The sequence below is a fragment of the Echeneis naucrates genome, chromosome 15 (genome assembly GCF_900963305.1).
Source record: "Echeneis naucrates chromosome 15, fEcheNa1.1, whole genome shotgun sequence".
Lineage (NCBI taxonomy): Eukaryota > Metazoa > Chordata > Actinopteri > Carangiformes > Echeneidae > Echeneis > Echeneis naucrates.
Genome location: NC_042525.1, coordinates 8,547,538 through 8,566,370, shown reverse-complemented (window position 1 = coordinate 8,566,370; position 18,833 = coordinate 8,547,538). Strand labels below are relative to the sequence as shown.

Here is an 18,833-nt window from a genome sequence, read left to right as displayed (position 1 = left end):
GTGCCAGTCAGCTTTACATTTGTTATACAGGCTAAACTATAGTTATTTAACTTTGATTTTAGCCTCCATTTAATTCTGCAGCGCTTTAAACATGACGGTATCGACCGATCTAAAATTTGCTTCGCAATTCTCCAGATTCATTGATTATTATTATTTATTTTTTTTAGGCTAAAGCCAAAACCCATGTTAGAAATATGACTGAATGACTTAAGAGTCCTCATAGGTGGTGGACTTTATTGTGAAAAGGGACTTATAGTCCTGTTGCTCACACAGGGGGTCAGCGCCACCATGTGGTGACCAGGCATCATTTCTAAAGTAAGGTAAGGACTAAAGATGACAACTATGATCCTCTCTTTCTCTCCCTCTCTGTCGGCTCTTACTCAACAGCAGGCCTATCCCTCGGTGAGAGGACGTGATGACAGATGCGGTGATCTTCCTCCTCCGTGTTGTTTTGTTTGCGTTCTCTGACTAAACACGGGAATCTCTGTGCTGGCCACAGAGCTGCACGGCTCCAGGGTGTCAACATAGCTGGGTGGAAGAATGGAAGTTAACACAGTTGGTATGATAAACTATCTTACTGTTTATTTCTGAATGGATCAGAGTCTTCTTCACCTGTGATCACTCAGTTATTCATATCGGATTTACAATCAGAGGCCAAACACATGCATATTTTAAACTCCCGTCTTTTGTCCTCTAAATGGCTTCCTCCCACTCGTGGCCTCTGAACCAGTCACTAAAACTGCAGATCACAGATCAGTGAAAATTTGTTAAACCGCGAGGATGAAGAAGGAAATAAAGTATTTATAATATTACACACACAAGACAAATTCATGTTTAAATCTTGCTTCCACGCTCAAGTGAAATCTTTTATGTTTAGAAACTCAAAACACTTCTTTCCGTTTTTTTTTTTTTTTTTTTTTTTTTACGGCCTGAAAAAAATTCTATCCTTAAACCACCCCAAATCTAATTTTAACAGAAATACAATTAAACTCGTGGTGTGTAAATGTAACGAATTGAAGTAAGAAGTTGTAGTTTTCACTGTCAGATATGCTCTAAATTAGCTGAATCATTGAAGATCTTTTTCCTTAACCACCCTGAGCCCTGCTGGCAGCTGGGTGCTTCTTTGGAGGCCCGCCTAATGGAAGAGCCTTAACTCCAACTTATCCACTTCTTCTTCTTCTTCTTCTTCTTCTCTATATTTGGACCCTGGCTCTTTTGTGAGCTCATTGAGTGGTTGCCGTTGGCGACCTTGTTTTGGGAAACTCCAACGATGAGCCCAGCTGCTATCTTTGGAAACAGCAGATAGCGATCGCAGCGCCTGTCAGAGCAGCCGTGGCCCGGCCGCGTCCTCAGGCATCGCCGCCCTGTCGCCAGCTCTATTTACACTTGTGACTGTGCAGCACTTAGAGCTGACACCAGGTATGTCCTACCGGCAGTGCGGTAGCCAGGGGAAGTGGCCAGTGAGGCTATCAGAGGAGACAAACACTGGCTTTATGCTGCCATTCATCTCCATTAATAGTGTCTGCGCACTCGACCGTGTCTGGGAGGTGAAGGTGTTTGTATAATCTCCAATTTGTGTGTGTTCGTGTGTGTCTGCGCGCGTGCGCGCGTTTGCTCGCATATGCAAACCTGAGTGTCCGAGATGAGGATAATTATGATGTAATTATTATATAAAGTTAGCCAAGGCGCAATAATAATCCAGGGTAATTCATTTATTTGGATATTTTGGGTGTAGTTAGAACATACTCATATTTCATTAAAAATATGAAGGCTGTATTTTAGGCTAATGCATCAACCAAGAGAAGATTTTTTTCCTTGAGTATTTATCATCCGCAGCTCTGTGGGTCCCGGGATGTTGGCTGTCTGGTTAATGTCCATTTGTGAATACTGACCGGACATTAACTTGCCTCTAAATTCTCTCTGTTTCTGGTTCTTGTCTTGACAGACTTACGTCTCCTACAAGCTTTCTCTCAAGAAAAAACTAAACTAAACTAAAAAACAAAACAAAACTTTAGGCATTAGAAACGCTTTGAGACGATGGAAAACTATACGTTTTATAAATAAGCGCAACTCAACATAAATTAATTTTCCACATTCATATGAATATTGTAATTTACTGGGCACAGCTGTCACACCACTTTAAAAATATAAATAACGTCATTTTTAATTTTTGTATTTACCTGATGTGTATTTGCTGAGGTGCCGCGCTTTTCTGTATGTTCATAAACTAACAAAGAAACACACCTAAAACACAACACAGTAAAATCACTTTTATCATTTAATTACATCAACATTGATACGTTTATAAAAAAAGTTTTTCTTAAGTAAAAACAATAGCTACTGGTCAAACACAAAAAAATATGAACACTTTATGAGGTTGCATTATCTGGTAATTGCGGTCTACTTTTTATAATTTGCCATTTATTTTGAGATCTAACTGGAATAGGCCAATAATATGTTGTGGGCTGAGTGTGTGTGTTTGTGAGAAAGAGAGAGAAAATGTCCATACTATTTCCCTTTTCTCTATTTCTGAAGCACAAGAGGCCACATTATGCGCACACTTTGTACAGACAGTCAGCGGGTTGGAGTGTCCTTACAGGCCAGCCTTGAGTTACAGCCACCTGGCCTATACTCTGCCATCTTATTGTTATAAATTGTGCTCCTTTTGCACAGTTAATCAGATTTGCATGTTTCAGTCAGTTCCGCCGTCCAAATGAGTCCCTTTCAGATGAGGTTGCTCCTGAGGACTGCGCTACCAGGCTCGGATGCCCTGCAGAGTCCCTTGGCAGGGCGTGACCACTGCTCCTTGTGGAGTCTGGCTTTGCGTCTGTGCGCCAAGGTTTCCCAAATTCATGTTCATAAAAGCATTGGCGGTGTTGTTGCTGGGCGGCAGAGCAGGTAAACTGGAGTATGTACAGGAATAGGTGTTGGTATACACTGAGCTGTTGTAGCTGTAGGCCGGATAGCCGTTGTAGCTGTACGGGTTTGGAGCCGCGACCGTGTAAGACGGGTTATAGTTCTGTGATCCAGTCAGACAAGGCCTCCCGTCCCGGACCAGCACCGGCACGGCCACCCTCCTGGGAGGAGGCGGCGGTGGGTGGTGGTGGTGGTGGTGATGATGGTGATGACCCGCCATCTCCAGGGTCTTGTCCTGCCGCTGCCTCTTACATTTGTACCTCCTGTTCTGGAACCAGATCTTGACCTGGGTGGAGGTGAGCTTCAGGGAGCTGGCCAGGTGCTCTCTCTCCGGGGCCGACAGGTAACGCTGCTGCTTGAAGCGCCGCTCCAGCTCGAACACCTGAGCCTGGGAGAAGAGGACGCGGGGTTTCCTCCTGGTCCTCTGCTGCTTGGTGGCTGGTTTCTCCGGGTCTGGATCCTCACACTCACCCTGCAGGGCCCCGCAGCTGTCTGCACAGAGGAGGAAATTCTGTTTCTCAAAGCTGGAAAAAATACTTAACCAACAGTCTTCTAAATTCATCACTCTATCTAGATTTTTATATTTATGAAAAACAATAACAACAACACACAATTTATTTCTCTATTAATTTCAAATTGTTTTGTTGCGGATTTTATATAATAGGTATTCCCTACATCACACACACACACACACACACACACACACACACACACATACATGCATACATAGATAATGTGTGTGTAAAATATATACCTATATTTATTTATTAGGAAATAAAAGTTGGTTTCACAAGAGTTAACTGAAAAGTTTAATTTGGACAATTCATTCTGAATTTAAATCAAGAATTAATTTTTACTTGTATGAAATTTAAAATTAAATACATTTTAGATTGACGTTTTTAATTGAATATACATGAAATTAGATTAACTTTATACACTGCTGAGCTGTAATTAACAGTCAGCTGCTTAGTATATTTCATCCAGAGGAGTGTTTTAAGATATAAATAACAAATCGGTTTTTAATTGTAATCATTTAAAACGTGTTTGGCAATTTTTTTGTACAGCAATGAAATTGGAGCTTATCAACAGAAAAGAACAACCCTTGTGCGTCCAGCATGTTCAAGGTGTGGTTCAGTCAGTGTTTATGTTGGAAGTTACAGGCAATATGAAGTTAACGCCTTTATATTTAATTTGAATGCTTTATTCTTTGTGTTAAATCGTGTGATGTTTATATTTACCTCACATTAGCTAGTTAACAGGAATTCCCCCTGAAGAGAAACGAGGACCCGTTCTTTCTTTCTTTCTTTGCTTTATTCTTTATTCTACACCTATAATTGAATCAACAATTGATATCTACTCAGTTTCTCTGTTAATATCTGTTGAAGGCTTTGGCAGAAAAAGAGCTACCCGTACAAGAAAACCGAGTTTTTAGACGCCAATTGTTTTTCCCAGTTTCTCTGTCAGAGCTTTTAGTGGTGCAGTTGGGACTCAAACGTCCCCCCTCTTTGGATGGAGCCGGACTCAGCCTCAGTACTCACTGCTGTCTTGCCCCTCTTGCTCGGTCTCCAGACGGAGCTCTGCCGAGTGGCTCTCCGCCGGGTTGCCGAACATCTCCACCTGCAGGCCGGAACCCGCCAGCCGGTCAGTCATCGTGTTGAGATAAGACATCCTCTCCTCGCTCTCCGAGAGGCCGGAGCTGATGGGGCTCGGACTGTCCCTACGGGCCAGCATGCAGGAGGGGGGTGAACGGGAGCGCAGGGGTTTGTTGGGGAAAGCTCCACCGGAGAGACCAAAGCAGGAGATGAACTGGAACTGGTGCTGCTGAGACTGCTGCTGCAACTCCAACTTCAATATGTCCTTCACAGAAAAAGGCGTGGTGGAAGAAGTTATGACAGGACTCGGAAGCATTATTACCACCGACGGAGGGGTGACGGATTAATAGATCCAAAATTGGACCCGTTTATCTTCGAATGGTGCGTAAAAGATGGAAATGGCCTGCGTGTCAGGAGCGTTGTCGTGCCGCTTGTTTTCCGAGCACACGGAGGAGGAGGACTGTCCTTCCCTCAGCTGGGACATCCCTTTCTTCGGAGACAGAGAGTGGCTGCTTCTGTAGGAAAGCTAAGATGCTGTCCTCTCTCTTTCAGTGACGTTCTGAGTCTGGGAGGGAGTCTCCCTCTCTCTCTCTCTCTCTCTCTCTCTCTCTCTCTCTCTCTCTACGAGTGTGTGTGTGTTTGTCAGGAAGACATATGGGATGGGCCCAATTTATGGGATAATTTTGGTACCATCGACTCCCCTCAGACTGTTAAAGGTGTCACAGGTAAGGAGGTTTTTATTGTATGTAAAGAAAATTAGAATCGGTCCAAATTGCTTCCAAAAATGTTGACAATGCAAACTCCTTCAGTCGGTCCAGCACCTGAAGGTGGATTGATAGCTTTTTAATGCCCGGTGATTCCAATAATATTACATTTCCTCTTGTCTCTGCTAAAAACTCCCAGGAAATCACAACTCTTTAAATCATCACTAAGGTGGCTTTAAAACGACTCATATCTTCGTTTCCTGTCTCGGGAATCCACGGATAAGATAATATGCAGCGACTGTGGGAAATGAGATAAAGTTGGCAGCCCAAGAAGACTTGAATATAAATTTAGCGCTATGTCGTTTATTTATAATTCTCTAATTTGAGAAAGTTTTCGGATTTTTTTCCCAACAAAATTCCGCTTTCCCTTGACATTAGTAGATCACCATTTCCTGAATAAGACATGGATAGCCTATACTGTTAGAAGCTTAATTGAAATTTTGTTTTTTGTTTTTTTTTTTCCAAAAATAGTTCTAATTCAAATTCATTACCACCACTACTAGACCTACTAATAATAAAGGTTATATGTATAAACACATACACACACACACACTAAATTAACATATAGGTTTAGCCTGCTGTTTTAATGGATTTACCTCGTTATTTTAATTGATCAGGAAATGCTCTCTGGCATAAGACTCCAACAGACGAAGGCACAGCTTCATCTTGATGTAAATTGCGTTTGTTTTTCATTAGATATTTGAAATGTGTGTACTTTCTATTTCTTTCTTTGTACCTTTGCTTGCTGAAACGGGACACCTTTTTCCTATCTGTGTCCAAGTGCAGGCGCCAGGGCTTGAAGGCCCGTGGCTCCTAAAACCGCGTGGAGAGAGAAGGAGGGCATGCAGACATAATCTCATCCGCTCGCCATCAACAAGAGGCTGTTTAGATTAGGGCACCCCCCCCCAACCCCCACTTTCTGCTGATCTCGGTCTTTGAAATGGTCCATTTAGCTGAGGCGGGAAGCCATGGAAAGGAGTTAAATCTGCGGAATAAATGTACGTTTTCCAACATGAAAACGTATCAGTTCCAAACGTTTCAAGAAAATTGACATGGAGGCCTGAAACGTGTCTTCGTAGTCAGATTTACTTATTAGGACAAATGCTGGCGGTTGTGCAGAAATTAGGTGGAATTTATTGGTTTCAAAATATTTACCCAGCTATGTTTATTGTGCAGTGATTCAACGGGACAACAGACCAAACACAGTGATCAATGCACGTATCGTAATGACTTGTTTGACATGTGAAGTGTTTGCATGTGAAGAAGACCGAGGTCGAGAATCAGAAGCCAGCAGTCTCCCACTCGTCTTGTTTTTGTTCCCTCCGTGTCAGTTTAAAGCGTCAGCGGGTCAGAGCTGCAGGTTTCACTTCATTCAGCCTCTTCACGCAGAGCACGCACGCACCCGCGCGCGCATGCACGCGAGCCCCCAGCTGACCATCAGCCGCGGCCTTCGCGTGCTACCAGCAGCGCCGAGAGTGGCCAAGCCGAGGAGCGTGTTTACTGAGCGGAAGAGTGTGTTTCCTGCCTGTAACAAAACCCAGACTCCCAGTTAGTGTCAGTGCTGAGTGCGACTCTGCAATTCATCACCTTCATCTCTGAGAATTATCGCGATAAGTCGGCTGAGGTCAGGCCCTCCGCACGGACAGTGCTGCACACCTCTGGACACAAGACCAAGACACTTAGAAAAAAATATGTAATAATAATAAAAATGGATCGGTCATAAAGAAATAGTACTATTGGGCAGCAGTCACATTTCAATCATTCCTCGCAGCTGACTTTCTATGAAGTTGGTGTGTTGCCAGGCAGTTCTGAACATGTTTCTTCTTGTTCCTCTTCTCTCCACATCTCGGCCTAGCTAACCTGTTGAAGCAGTGTTCCCTGTAGAGTGGCAGGTGTACAGTCATATCCGAGGTTGCAGGCCCATGAAAACCAGCCCTTCTGGGAAATGTACCTCAGAGACAGCAGAACCCCGATGGTTTGGTAATGACTGCAATTATCTTTGTCCTGTGGTCTTTGCTCCTGTAAAGTTGGTACCGCACAAGTAAACTCCGAGTAAAGGAAGCGTCGACACCTCGTCTGTCTATGGGTGCACAGGCTGAGTGCATGTATGTATGTATGTGTGTGTGTTTGTGCTATTATGACATGACAGAGCTTCGTAAAGTAGCACTTAACATCCTTCTACAAAAGAAATTGTTGTTTATAGGTGTTACCATAACAGCCTGGATGTGTGATGAGGAACTGAAGTGTGATTACCCAATTGTCTTACAGTGCTCAAGATAAGCTAATAACAACAATAGATTGTTACTTTAGGAAAATAGATTAGCTCAAGTGTGTCTGCACGATCTGTTTTCTTCGTAGCTGAATCCAAGAGAAGGTCATTTAATTGGGTGTGATCACTTTTCCCCTGCATCTTGCCTTTGGAGAGCATGTTGCAATATCGAAGTGATGAGGCCATAAAGGTTAGAGGACTTGTATAGAAGAAAGCACAATGACATGTAGAGTGTGGTTGCCTCACATAGCTCATATTGTGCTTTCCTTTTTCCTTTTAATTCATGGTCATTAGTAAGAATGGCAAAGGACCAAACTGTTGTGTCTCAGTAATGGCTCAGTTCTTCTAGGTCCCGGAAGGTGAGTCTTATCAGCAGCCCATGTGATGGTGTCAGTAGCCAGGACCTAGACTGTGCTATTGTGCCCCTGCCTGGGTCCAAGTGACGGATGACAGCGCCTTCTCACTGGAGGAAATGAAGAGGCCAGAGTCAAGCCCGGGGCCAGATTTTTTACCAAAACCTTGTTCTCACCCACTTACATTCGGGTCCGTAAGTGCCAAGTATTCTACAATAGCAGGCCGAAGGTGATAGCTAACATGCATGTTGCAACAGTCCCTCACAGGCTCATTGTGTTAACTCGGTCAGAAAGATTGTGAGAGGGTGATGTGTTTGAAGACCAAAACCTTGTTTAGTGTATCAAGGGTCTAACTTGGAGACCATGAGAGGAGGAAGTGAAGTTGGGCCAGTCTGGGTTCCCTGCCCTTTGGCCTCCCCTGGGTCTCATAAATTAGCCTGCTGTAATTCTCTCCCAGACGGCCTTGCCTCAGCAGGTGTGTGTTTGTATATATCGGCACTAACAGGGGGATGTAAGGGCTGTAATGTCCATGATCTACGGTGTTGGGAATGTAGTTTGAGAGGAAACATGCAATATAAATATGCTTATCCTCTCTGCTGCCACACAGCATATGGAGATAAAGACGCTGTAGAGGCGGACTTTTGCTGAGTAGGATGCATGGGCTTCGAATGTTCCTTCTTTCAGCTTGTATGTTCTGTCCCACTTGGTCAGAGTGAGTGAAAAAATCTTAAAAATATCAAAAGGTTGAATGAAGTTCATCTTCTTACTGCAGGGACTTTCTCTAAATTGCTAAGGCAGTAATGGCTCTCTTGGGATAGACAATGTTGCTGTAAAATAGAAGTATGCATGCATCCTGGCCTCAAGAGGTAAACATCCTTGAGGGGAAAATGCTACTGTCTCTCCAGCAACCACAGTGGAATCTTTATCAATGTGACAGCTTGTTTTGGCGAAACTGCCTCTTTCTGAATTAGGTTTTATTTTTTTGTAAACTGTTACTGTATAAAATACGAAACAATGAATTTTCAGTGTCCAGTAATGCTGCTAGAGTCATAACAATGGCAGTTGATATTGCTGTACTGGCATTCATTGTCAGTGTAAACAGGGAGACTGTCCTTCAACTGGACGACAAAGGTCCAAGCCACAGCATTGGCAGGAATCTGCTTTCAAAAGATATTGAGTGCTGGTTCTGTGGCTGAACCTGGACTCTGACCTCTCTGCTCTCTGTAAATGGGATAATGAAATCAGATAATTTCCTCTAAGAAATAATAAAATGTCACATTGTTAGAAATCATGAGAGACACATTGGTGTTTCTTGTCACCAGTCATTTTTGTGTCAGTTTGCTTTATACAAACAAACAAAAAAAAAAAAAAAAATAGTCAGGGTAAAATTTCTGACATGAGTCTTCCACTTCCTGGCTTTGTTTCTTAACATGCATATTTGTATAAAGCTGAGGTCTGGAGAGCCTAAGCTGGCCAAAAGACAACATCAATCAAATGGAATAGCACGGTCTAGAATAGTAGACCTTGTATTTGAGGCTCCACCCAGCCTTGTGGGGTAAAGGCCAGAACTGTAAAAGGCTGTGAGTGACAAGCAGACATTTACAGATTTTGCCATCCTGTCAAAAAGGATGACAAAATAAAATCTTCGTTGATATATATGAACGGTATCCATTTATAATTATACATGATAGAATTTCTATGTTGGTGACTTAAAGCAGAAATTTTCACTTCCGATTTACTCCTGTGTTTACTGGATGCATGTTGTACCTTTTTTATGAAAAGAAATATTGATTATTCAGGTTTTTATTATTATTATTAGAATTAATTTATTCATTGTTGCTCTCAAGTTTGTTCAAAGACTATAAGGGCATCTCTATCGATAATAATATCATATAAAATCTCATTGAAGGAGCTAACTTTAGAAGGGCAAATAGATGGATTTAGTTTTTTAGATACGAGGCTTGCTCTTTTCAGTTTTTGTGCTCTGTATATCCTTCTACGTTTATGGGGCGCGTGAAAATTATTGATTGTCTCATTCAACTCATGGTGAGAAAACAAAAACACTTAATTTCAAAATGTCAAGCTATTCCTTCAGTGGAACATATAATAGAATTGTCAAGATTCATCTCAGACCATCTCAAACCATCTCAGCTGTTGTGTTTGGTTGTGTTAAGTTTTTTTTTTTTTAGCTGTGCAAACAATGTGGTTTCAACTTTGAAAATCAAAAATTAGCCCTCCTATCAGAGCAATAGCAAATGGTGTGCTACTGAGGAAAAAAAAGAGAAACTAAGAAAATAATTGTAAGTTTTATTTGGAAAACTACATTTGTGTGTAATATGATTACGCTCAACCAAGCAACTGTTGTCACTTAGATGGTTATCTTTTCTCATGCCGGTGCTAATACATAAAGATCAGGCCTGCAGAATGCAGAAAGTTCTTGGCCTTTTGTCAGATGTGTTTGACTGCAGAAAAACAAAACTGATGTTGTGTCATGATATCAAATGAAGCACATAAAGGTATGTACACATACACAAACTTGCACAGACACACACAAATACATGACAGAATGTAGTCAGATGTACAACAGCCCTGATGTCTGTTATTGTATGCACACTCCATCAGTCACTGGACGATGCAAGGCGTAACAGGGAGGTCCTGTGCTCTTTGTTGTTGCTATGTCTAGTCCCTTGTTAGAGAATTGATGACACTGTCTTTGGAAAACAAACAAAGCGGGAAGCTAAAAAGGTGGTCACTCACCAGAGCTCTGTGACCCAGAGACGCAGAGGCCATTGCAACATGTAAGCAACGCTGCAACAGCCCCCTTGGAATGTGCTGCACTGTGTGTGTGCACACGCTGCTGTTTTTGTTTCACTGATACCACTGCTGGAATGTGACTGTCTTGTGGCTCAATGTGTGCCTTTGTGTGTTTCAGTGACAGCGTCCTACAGTGGCAATGATTTCCTGAATGCAAAATGAAAACACTACATGGAATTAGGAAAAAGCCTTTTTGGCTCAACTCTTTTCTGTTAGATTTGCATTATAGTGCTAGACGCCAAAATAAATGTTCCACATATCGACATCAAGGAAATGAAGAGGAAGGGAGAAGGTACCTGTGAATGTTTGGCTGACTAATTCATTCATCTAGATGTGACACACTTCTCCTTTAGGCACTGTCTTGCTAGAGGCTACTGCTGTCACTCTCTGCTGTGACTCACACTTCACATCAGTCCAGACTATTGCCCAAGGACCTCCCCACTACACACACACAAACCTCGAACTAGGCCCCCAAGTGTTGTTCTGGGAGCTCAAATCCCATAATTGCAGGGCTGACAGTGATAGCTAACATGCTAGACACCCTCACCTGGTTGGAAAGAATGAAAACATCTACTGTCAAAGTGAAGTGAAGAGATGGGTGGGGGTGGTAACAGGTAAGGGGAAAGTGAGTAACATCTGGCACAAAACAGGTGAGAAACATAGTAACTTAGTAGGCTATGATAGCTGGCATTAGAATGACCTGTGCCACATTTGTAAACGATTTTTGAAGGCATAACTGATTCTTTTTTTAAAAATGGATGATAAAACTGATTCACGGATTCCTTAATCCCAAATCAATATTCTAATATTCTACTAACTGCTGGATGGTGGGGCTAATGGATTTTTCGTGAAGAAGCATGAACAAAACTTTAAGTATTTTCTGACTTGATAACTAAAAATTTAATAGTTCTAATTATAAGTTCTCACTTTTTTTTATTCTGCCAGTTTCCACCAAACTAGTGAGTAAAAATATGCCTCTTTAGTACATATTGCTAGCAATGGTTGTTGCTTACTTTGAACACAGTTTTTTAAAAAATCTTTTTCACAAATTTTTATACTCTTCACTCAAATCTGATGCTTTGTGGTGGGTCTTTTAAACTAAAACAAACAGCTGAAAGATGCTAAAACACGGAGTATAGCAAAGTTGGTTAATTTAACAAAATAAACAATATATTTCAAAGTATATGTAGTCAATTAATCCATTATTAGCCAAAAATGGTTAGTACAGTTGTAACTACATAAAGATCCATATCATGGTCTAATTTTTTACAAGGGCAGAAAAATCCACAGCAATCACAAACTTAAAACTGATTTATAAACCATCATACATCGTCTCTAGGCGACCCTAACTCTAGGACAATAGATTTTCAAATTTTGCTTAATTGAAAAATCTAGTTTACGTGAACATGACGATTTCGTTTTTAATATAACTTGGACAAAAATGTTCACCAATTGTCTATTCTAAGTTAACGTTAGTACGCGGAGGATTCCAGATTCCACACTGGATTTATGTAAGTTGTATATATGACAACAGCCGGTTTCCACACTTCGTCACAGCATGCTCATACATTCAGCTGAGATTTAACAATAGAGCGGGGAACTTTTGCCCCTTTCAGCAGATGAATGGGAAAACCGCATTCCAGTGTAAGTTTGATACTCTGCATAGTGAAAGTCAGACATCCAGATGACATGACAATCCACAAAACATGCTTGTTTTTGAGTTGACAGCACCTTTAAATTATATTTCCTAACTATTATAAAAGATATTAGCTGCAACTTATAAGAGCCTTATAAAGAAGGTGTATACTTAACTAGGTTGGTTATGCAAACTCAATAAATGCAACTTAGTGACAGTGTAATAAGATGCATGTAAGAACTTTCATCAGTGTTATCAGGGCAATGTATTTGATATCAAATGTAAACAAGCTTTTCTATTTAAATGTACGTTGTAGTTGTATATGGAAAGGGGAGATAATTCAAATTACATTTTGTTAATGAATGCATTAATCAATACTCCAAAAACAGTTTAAATATTTTTTGTGTAAAATCTGCAAATCAACTGCTAACTACAGCTATAATAATTGCACTGGTATCACACTGTAATCCAAAAAGCAGTAGAAATTAAAGTATATTATTACGTACATGCACTTAAAAACTAAACAACCGAAAGGATGTGCTTTGTTACATTTACTGCTCCTCTAAGAACGCGTGGCTGTTTTAACATTTTGCAGCATTTGAGTTTAATCACACAGACTAGCTTAAGCCAAGCTGCAGCCCCTTCTTCACCAGACAGAGACATTAAGACCCACCAGTGAGGCTGTAAACACACTGAGCTCGGCCTCCTGTGGAGCTGAAAAGCCTTCCAAGACAGTCACGCTCCTGCTAGATGTGGAGCAGACTGGAGTGCCCTTCATTTCTCAAGCACTCCTGCTTCTGTAGACAGCTGTGGGGAGAGTTCAGAGGAACCAGCATGTTTACACCATAGCTCAGCAGAGGCCCTCAGCACAGAATAGATGGAAATCCTTGGATATAGTCATTTGAACAAGCTTACGTGCAGTCACTGAAATAATGTGGAGCCAAAGCAAAGTCATTGTTCAGTTCGAGTTCATATGTGATGACGTGCAGATTCTTTTTATCCGACTGGTGAAGATGAAGCAATGTGAGACAATTATCTCTGAGTAATTTCACCTATACATGTATTATTATATCATAAATGGAAGTTGAAATACTGCAGGAAAAAAAAAAAAACAGCAAAAATAGTTTTATCCCGTTCCTGATGGGCAGTTGTTTCCTTGAATAGGGTTGTGGCACCATCTTGTGCTGAAATCTTTTACTGCAGCCAAGTCCAGAGCCACCCATTTTCAGCGCTCACACATTTGTTGTGACGTTTGTCAGTCAAGCTTCGCCGGCGTTCATTACGCACTGCGCGTGTTTTCTTGACCTTTGACCCCAGGGAGATCAGTGCGGTGATTGGCTCGCCCCCCTGCACTCAGATTTCTATTGGTCGATCCCGACACACCCATTTTCCTTTTACCCAAATCCACGCTGACAGTGGAGTCCTCTTCCATCCCGGCCGCTGCCCGTAGCTCTTCGTGTGTCGGTAAACCGAATATCAGCCATGTCACTGTTCTCTGAGGTTCCTCAGGCGGCCCCCGTAGCTGTCTTCAAGCTGACTCAGGACTTTAACAACGACCAATTCCCCAACAAGGTCAACCTCGGAGTGGGAGGTAAGCAGTCCACATAAAGTCTGATCCGCGGCCATGTCCTTATCCATGGCAACGGTATCCCCGAGCAACCATCCGATACCTGTTTGCCCGGAGCTAACGAAGCTAGCTGCACAGAAATAACAGACTATTAATATTCATTTACTGCCCATCTTGTCTTATTTTGAAAGCGGTGGCTCAAATAGGCCCCTTTTTATCATTCAGATAGGGAAAAGCCTGATATATTGATGTATTAATTCAAAGTTTTGTCCCTCAACATTAATATTTATCGCCCTTTGTGTCCGGTGCAGGACTGGCTGAAACGTTTGTGTTTCAATAGTGTGACTGAATGGAGTTGGTGAATACTAATTTCTTGTGAACTCACTCATTCATGAGAGTAAATAGAAATGAGCAGTGCATTCATTACACAGTTACGTTGTTGGTAACGTTTCATTCTTATGTAACTCCTTCTCCCACTTGTTGCCTTTCTGCACAATAACCTCCCCTGCGGTGGACTATGGAGTTGATTGGATTACTGCTTCATCATAGCGCAAGAACAAGCAGGCCAAGCTTAGTCCTGTTTCTCCTTAGAAGCTAGCAAATGGTGCCTTTCAGTTCTCAGTATAACTGTTTCGTGTGTTAATCTCTTTTAATCTAGTAATCCTTGCATCAGATATTGCAAAGAAACACGTAAAGGAATATTGCTTAACTCTGTTGTGGCTGCATAGTAATTGAGGCTACCTGTGTCCCATGATCAAGTACACTAGGCTGAGGCCTGATAATCCCCTTCTCTCTGCAGGACACAGTACACCACAGATGGTGATCTGCCACTGGGCAGTTGGGAAATGTAGGCCACACAATGTCTAGTGGTACATTTTGTAAAACTTGTGTTTCATGAATCAGCAGCTGTAAAACAGGGGGTTTCTTATGAACATTGATATTGTATATTTAAGCCCCTATCAGGTGGTGAAATGGAGTACACCCAGCAAACATGCACAAGAGGTGAAAGTGCATGTTTGTGACACTACCTTTGAAATTATCTTTCCAAGGTCAGTTCTGCACATGCTCAAATGCATCAAGCTTCTTAAAATGAAAAAAGCCATGCAGACTTTTTGGCTAAGTGTCAACAAACATACAGCGAGTCAAGAGGCTGAAGAAGGCAAATATTAATTCCTTCAATTGTTGCAGCCTACCGGACAGATGACGGTCAACCGTGGGTTTTGCCAGTGGTGAAAAAGGTGGAAAAGATCATTGTTCATGATGACAGGCTAAACCACGAGTACCTGCCTATCCTGGGACTGCCTGAATTCAGATCTGCAGCCTCAAAGATTGCACTGGGGGATGACAGTCCTGCCATCCAGGAGAACAGGGTTTGTGCTCTGCAAGAACATGTACCGTTTCTGTTTCTAACCTAACAATTGAGCTAACTCTCCATCTGTCTCTGTCACCTGCAGGTGGGAGCTGTCCAGTGCCTGGGAGGTACAGGTGCTTTGAAGATGGGTGCTGAATTTCTCAGGCGTTTCTACAATGGAAACAACAACACTAAAACACCTGTCTATGTGTCGGCGCCTACCTGGGGTACACTCAAGTGAACACACAAGCAAACAGTGACGTATCAGAGTGTGAAAATAAACTAATAATCCAGAGACTTTGGTCTTTGAATAAATTACATACCTCCATTGACTATCTCTAGACTTTATAAGCTGGATGTTAGTGGATTGTTTTATTAAAACTTGTCAGCAAGCTGGATTTGTTATTAGTTCAGTTGTGAGAGGCATTAATTAAACAGTGTTCACCCTTGTGTGGAGAGGAAATATAAACAATGAAATGAGAACTTTCCGTTTCAGAAAATCACAATGGTGTATTTGCCAATGCTGGCTTTGAGGATGTCCGTCCATACAAGTACTGGGACGCTGAAAAGAGGGGTCTGGATTTGGCTGGTTTCCTTAGTGACTTGGAGGTAAGTGGTGTGGGTTGGTCATTTTGGCCATCAGTGCATTTCATTAGGATATTACAGTACCTCTTTATCTCATCCTGGTTTCCTGCAGAGTTGTCCAGAGCACTCCATCTTTGTCCTGCATGCCTGTGCCCATAATCCAACTGGCACAGACCCCACTCAGGGGCAATGGCAGCAGATTGCAGAAGTTATGATGGTATCATACACGCACACTTATGGATACGAACTACCACACTGTTTTCTTAAATCCGCTGTCACTATAATGCACGTGCCAATCACATGATGATTGCTTGTCCTTTTTTCAGAGAAGGAAGCTGTTTGTCTTCTTTGACTCAGCTTATCAGGGCTTCGCCTCAGGCAGTCTAGAGAATGATGCCTGGGCGGTGCGATACTTCGTCTCCTTGGGCTTTGAAATGTTTTGTGCTCAATCATTCTCCAAGAACTTTGGTCTCTACAGTGAGTGACTCCTGGGTGCAATCAAGTTGAACCTTATATACTTGCATAAGAGTGATACAGAGTGACATTGTTTATGACTAATTGTGATTAAGGACATATCAAAGTGCCTTTTTAACAGCACAATACAAAGGTAAGACATTAAATTGGAAATGCAAATCATTCTATGTAGTGGCTATACTGGCCAATTATGACAAGTGAAGTCACATATATTTACTGGAGAAAAGAAACTGCATAAATCATCTTAATCAATACCAGTGTCTTATTTTCCAGAGGGGGAGCAGTTTAGGCATTGTCCCTCCTGTCAGCCTTTATGTTCTATAGTAAAGGTTGTAGTACTAGTTTAGACAGGTCTGTTGTATTTGTGTGTGTGTGTGTGTGTGTATATATATATAAAGAAATAAAAAATTGTTATATTGTTTTATGTGTGATCTGTTTGCTCCAACAGATGAGCGTGTGGGCAACTTGACCATTGTGGCTCGTGATGCAGACAATCTGAAGCGAGTTCTGTCCCAAATGGAGAAGATTGTTAGGACCACGTGGTCCAACCCGCCCTCTCAAGGAGCTCGCATCATTGCCAACACTCTTAACTCACCTGAGCTCTTCATTGAATGGTCAGCAGAAAAACACAATTCAAAGCACTCCATGGGGAGTAACTCTAAAAATACAATGTACTTTTTTATGTAAAATGACTTGAATCTTATTTATGTGACACCAGGAAGGACAATGTGAAGACCATGGCTGACAGAGTCTTATTGATGAGGGCTCAGCTAAAAGCTAAACTCCAAGCTCTGGGGACACCAGGGACATGGGAACACATCACAGAGCAGATCGGCATGTTCAGTTTCACAGGTCTCAACCGTAAGTGCAAAGACCACATGCAGAGAATGAACCTTTTCTCACACACATGCGCATCTCAGCACAACTACCACGCACACATCCCCTCAGGAACATGTAGATTTCAGACTACATGCTCCTGCAATTACGCACAAATGCTGAACATTGCTGTGTCTCTCTGGTTTTTAACAATCATGGGATTTTAGCATTTGTTGATAATATGAAACACAATGTTACCTTCTAACACTTTCATATTTACAGGATTGATAATGTATCAAATCTGGTTCTGATGTATTTCCTGCAGCCAAACAAGTGGAATTTTTGGTGCAGGAGAAACACATTTACTTAATGGCCAGTGGTCGCATCAACATGTGCGGTTTGACGACCAAAAACATCGACTATGTGGCTCAGTCCATCCACGAGGCTGTCACCAAGGTCCAGTAGAAGACAACACTACCCACATTTCATGGCACTTCCTGCCTGAGCTATTATGATCCCGGGGACAGTGAGTGTAAACACACTATGCATAAGTATGCAGAAAGCTCATTAGCCCCATTCTCCTCTCCCTTTGTGCTGTGTTTGTGCTGAGCCTGGCTAAACACACCCTGAAACTATTTCTGCAATGGACACACAAACAGTTTAGCTATATGTTCTCATTTATCTCATATTAAGACACCATTTAAATAAGATATGGAAATCATTTCCTTAAGTAATTGTGTTCATAATTTATCCTAAAGTTTTCTTTATATTAGTCATCTTCTTACACTTTCTCCCTCTTGTTGTGTAGTTTTAGTATGTGTCATTATCAGGACCTTAGCAAAGATTAAAGCATTGCATTATGATTACCTCAGTGACACAGATTTATATAACTGTTAAATTTTTTTTAACCATTCCAAGTGTTGATCACACTTTTAAAATTTTATTTAATATTCAGTAAAAAGGAGGTTTGTGTTCTCAGGAAGATATTTTTAACCTTAAGGAAGTAATTTATTAATGCTACTGTCTTGCCCAAAGGGGTTCTGATAATTACCTCATTTTTAATATGTATTTATGGAGTGTTTTGTCTTCCAGTTGTATTTGGAGTAGAAATGGTACAGAGCTATCCTAATAAGTGTCCAGATTCCAGAGTAATGTCAGTGTTTTGTGTGCTCCCAGCTGAATGGGGAGAGGTTTCTGGTTCAGTCAGGCATCTGCCGGTTAAAGTTTGCACAGAGTCTGCACAATTATGTAAGAACTTCATGTCAATGGCACAAACACACTAATGATCAAGCGGTTTGCTATTGCATCACTGTGCACAGTACAGTTAGATGAAAATGTCCTCATCAGACTGTAACATCACACAAATTGACTACTCGAATAAAATAAACTATAAAGAGAATGTTTTGTGTTCTTGTCATACATTACGGTGTTTATATGCGTTTAAAGTGAGTGACCTGAAATATTAGTAATAATCCAGTGTACACAGTTTGTGTTTAAATGGGACAGTTAAAAACAAGAAAAGCACAAAATAGACAAATATTAATAGTTCAGTCTATTTATTCATGATTGAAATCTCTTGTGTTGAGCATACGGTCTATCTCTTGATATCTTTGGGTATCTTATATAATCATCTCAATTTTACATTACAAAATACAACTGCTTGCTTGGTACAGTATACCATTCTTTACAAATATAA

The 18,833-nt window shown here is 41.4% G+C and overlaps 2 protein-coding genes across 2 annotated transcripts; one reads left to right on the top strand and one right to left on the bottom strand.

The window, feature by feature from the left end:
* Positions 1-2,255: 2,255 nt before the first annotated feature.
* On the bottom strand, positions 2,256-5,043 carry nkx2.3 (NK2 homeobox 3). Its single transcript, XM_029521296.1, has 2 exons — positions 4,455-5,043; positions 2,256-3,408 (listed from the first exon to the last, which is right to left on the bottom strand). The coding sequence occupies exons 1-2, from the start codon at positions 4,822-4,824 to the stop codon at positions 2,753-2,755; spliced, it is 1,026 nt and encodes a 341-aa protein (XP_029377156.1). The 5' UTR covers positions 4,825-5,043; the 3' UTR covers positions 2,256-2,752.
* Positions 5,044-13,725: 8,682 nt separating this feature from the next.
* got1 (glutamic-oxaloacetic transaminase 1, soluble) lies at positions 13,726-18,507 on the top strand. The gene is made up of 9 exons (XM_029521114.1): positions 13,726-13,935; positions 15,100-15,281; positions 15,366-15,489; positions 15,759-15,871; positions 15,960-16,064; positions 16,174-16,324; positions 16,770-16,935; positions 17,040-17,182; positions 17,463-18,507. Exons 1-9 carry the CDS (start codon positions 13,827-13,829, stop codon positions 17,600-17,602), a joined length of 1,233 nt encoding a protein of 410 aa, XP_029376974.1. The 5' UTR covers positions 13,726-13,826; the 3' UTR covers positions 17,603-18,507.
* Positions 18,508-18,833: the final 326 nt, after the last annotated feature.

Bases quoted from the DNA above. Each gene is read 5' to 3' on its own strand.
- got1 (XM_029521114.1), top strand. From the start codon at position 13,827: ATGTCACTGTTCTCTGAGGTTCCTCAGGCGGCCCCCGTAGCTGTCTTC. The intron at 16,065-16,173 runs GTATCATACACG...TCCTTTTTTCAG, and splicing joins AGATTGCAGAAGTTATGATG to AGAAGGAAGCTGTTTGTCTT. The intron at 16,936-17,039 runs GTCAGCAGAAAA...ATGTGACACCAG, and splicing joins CCTGAGCTCTTCATTGAATG to GAAGGACAATGTGAAGACCA.
- nkx2.3 (XM_029521296.1), bottom strand. From the start codon at position 4,824: ATGCTTCCGAGTCCTGTCATAACTTCTTCCACCACGCCTTTTTCTGTG. The intron at 3,409-4,454 runs GTGAGTACTGAG...TCCTCTGTGCAG, and splicing joins GCAAGAGGGGCAAGACAGCA to ACAGCTGCGGGGCCCTGCAG.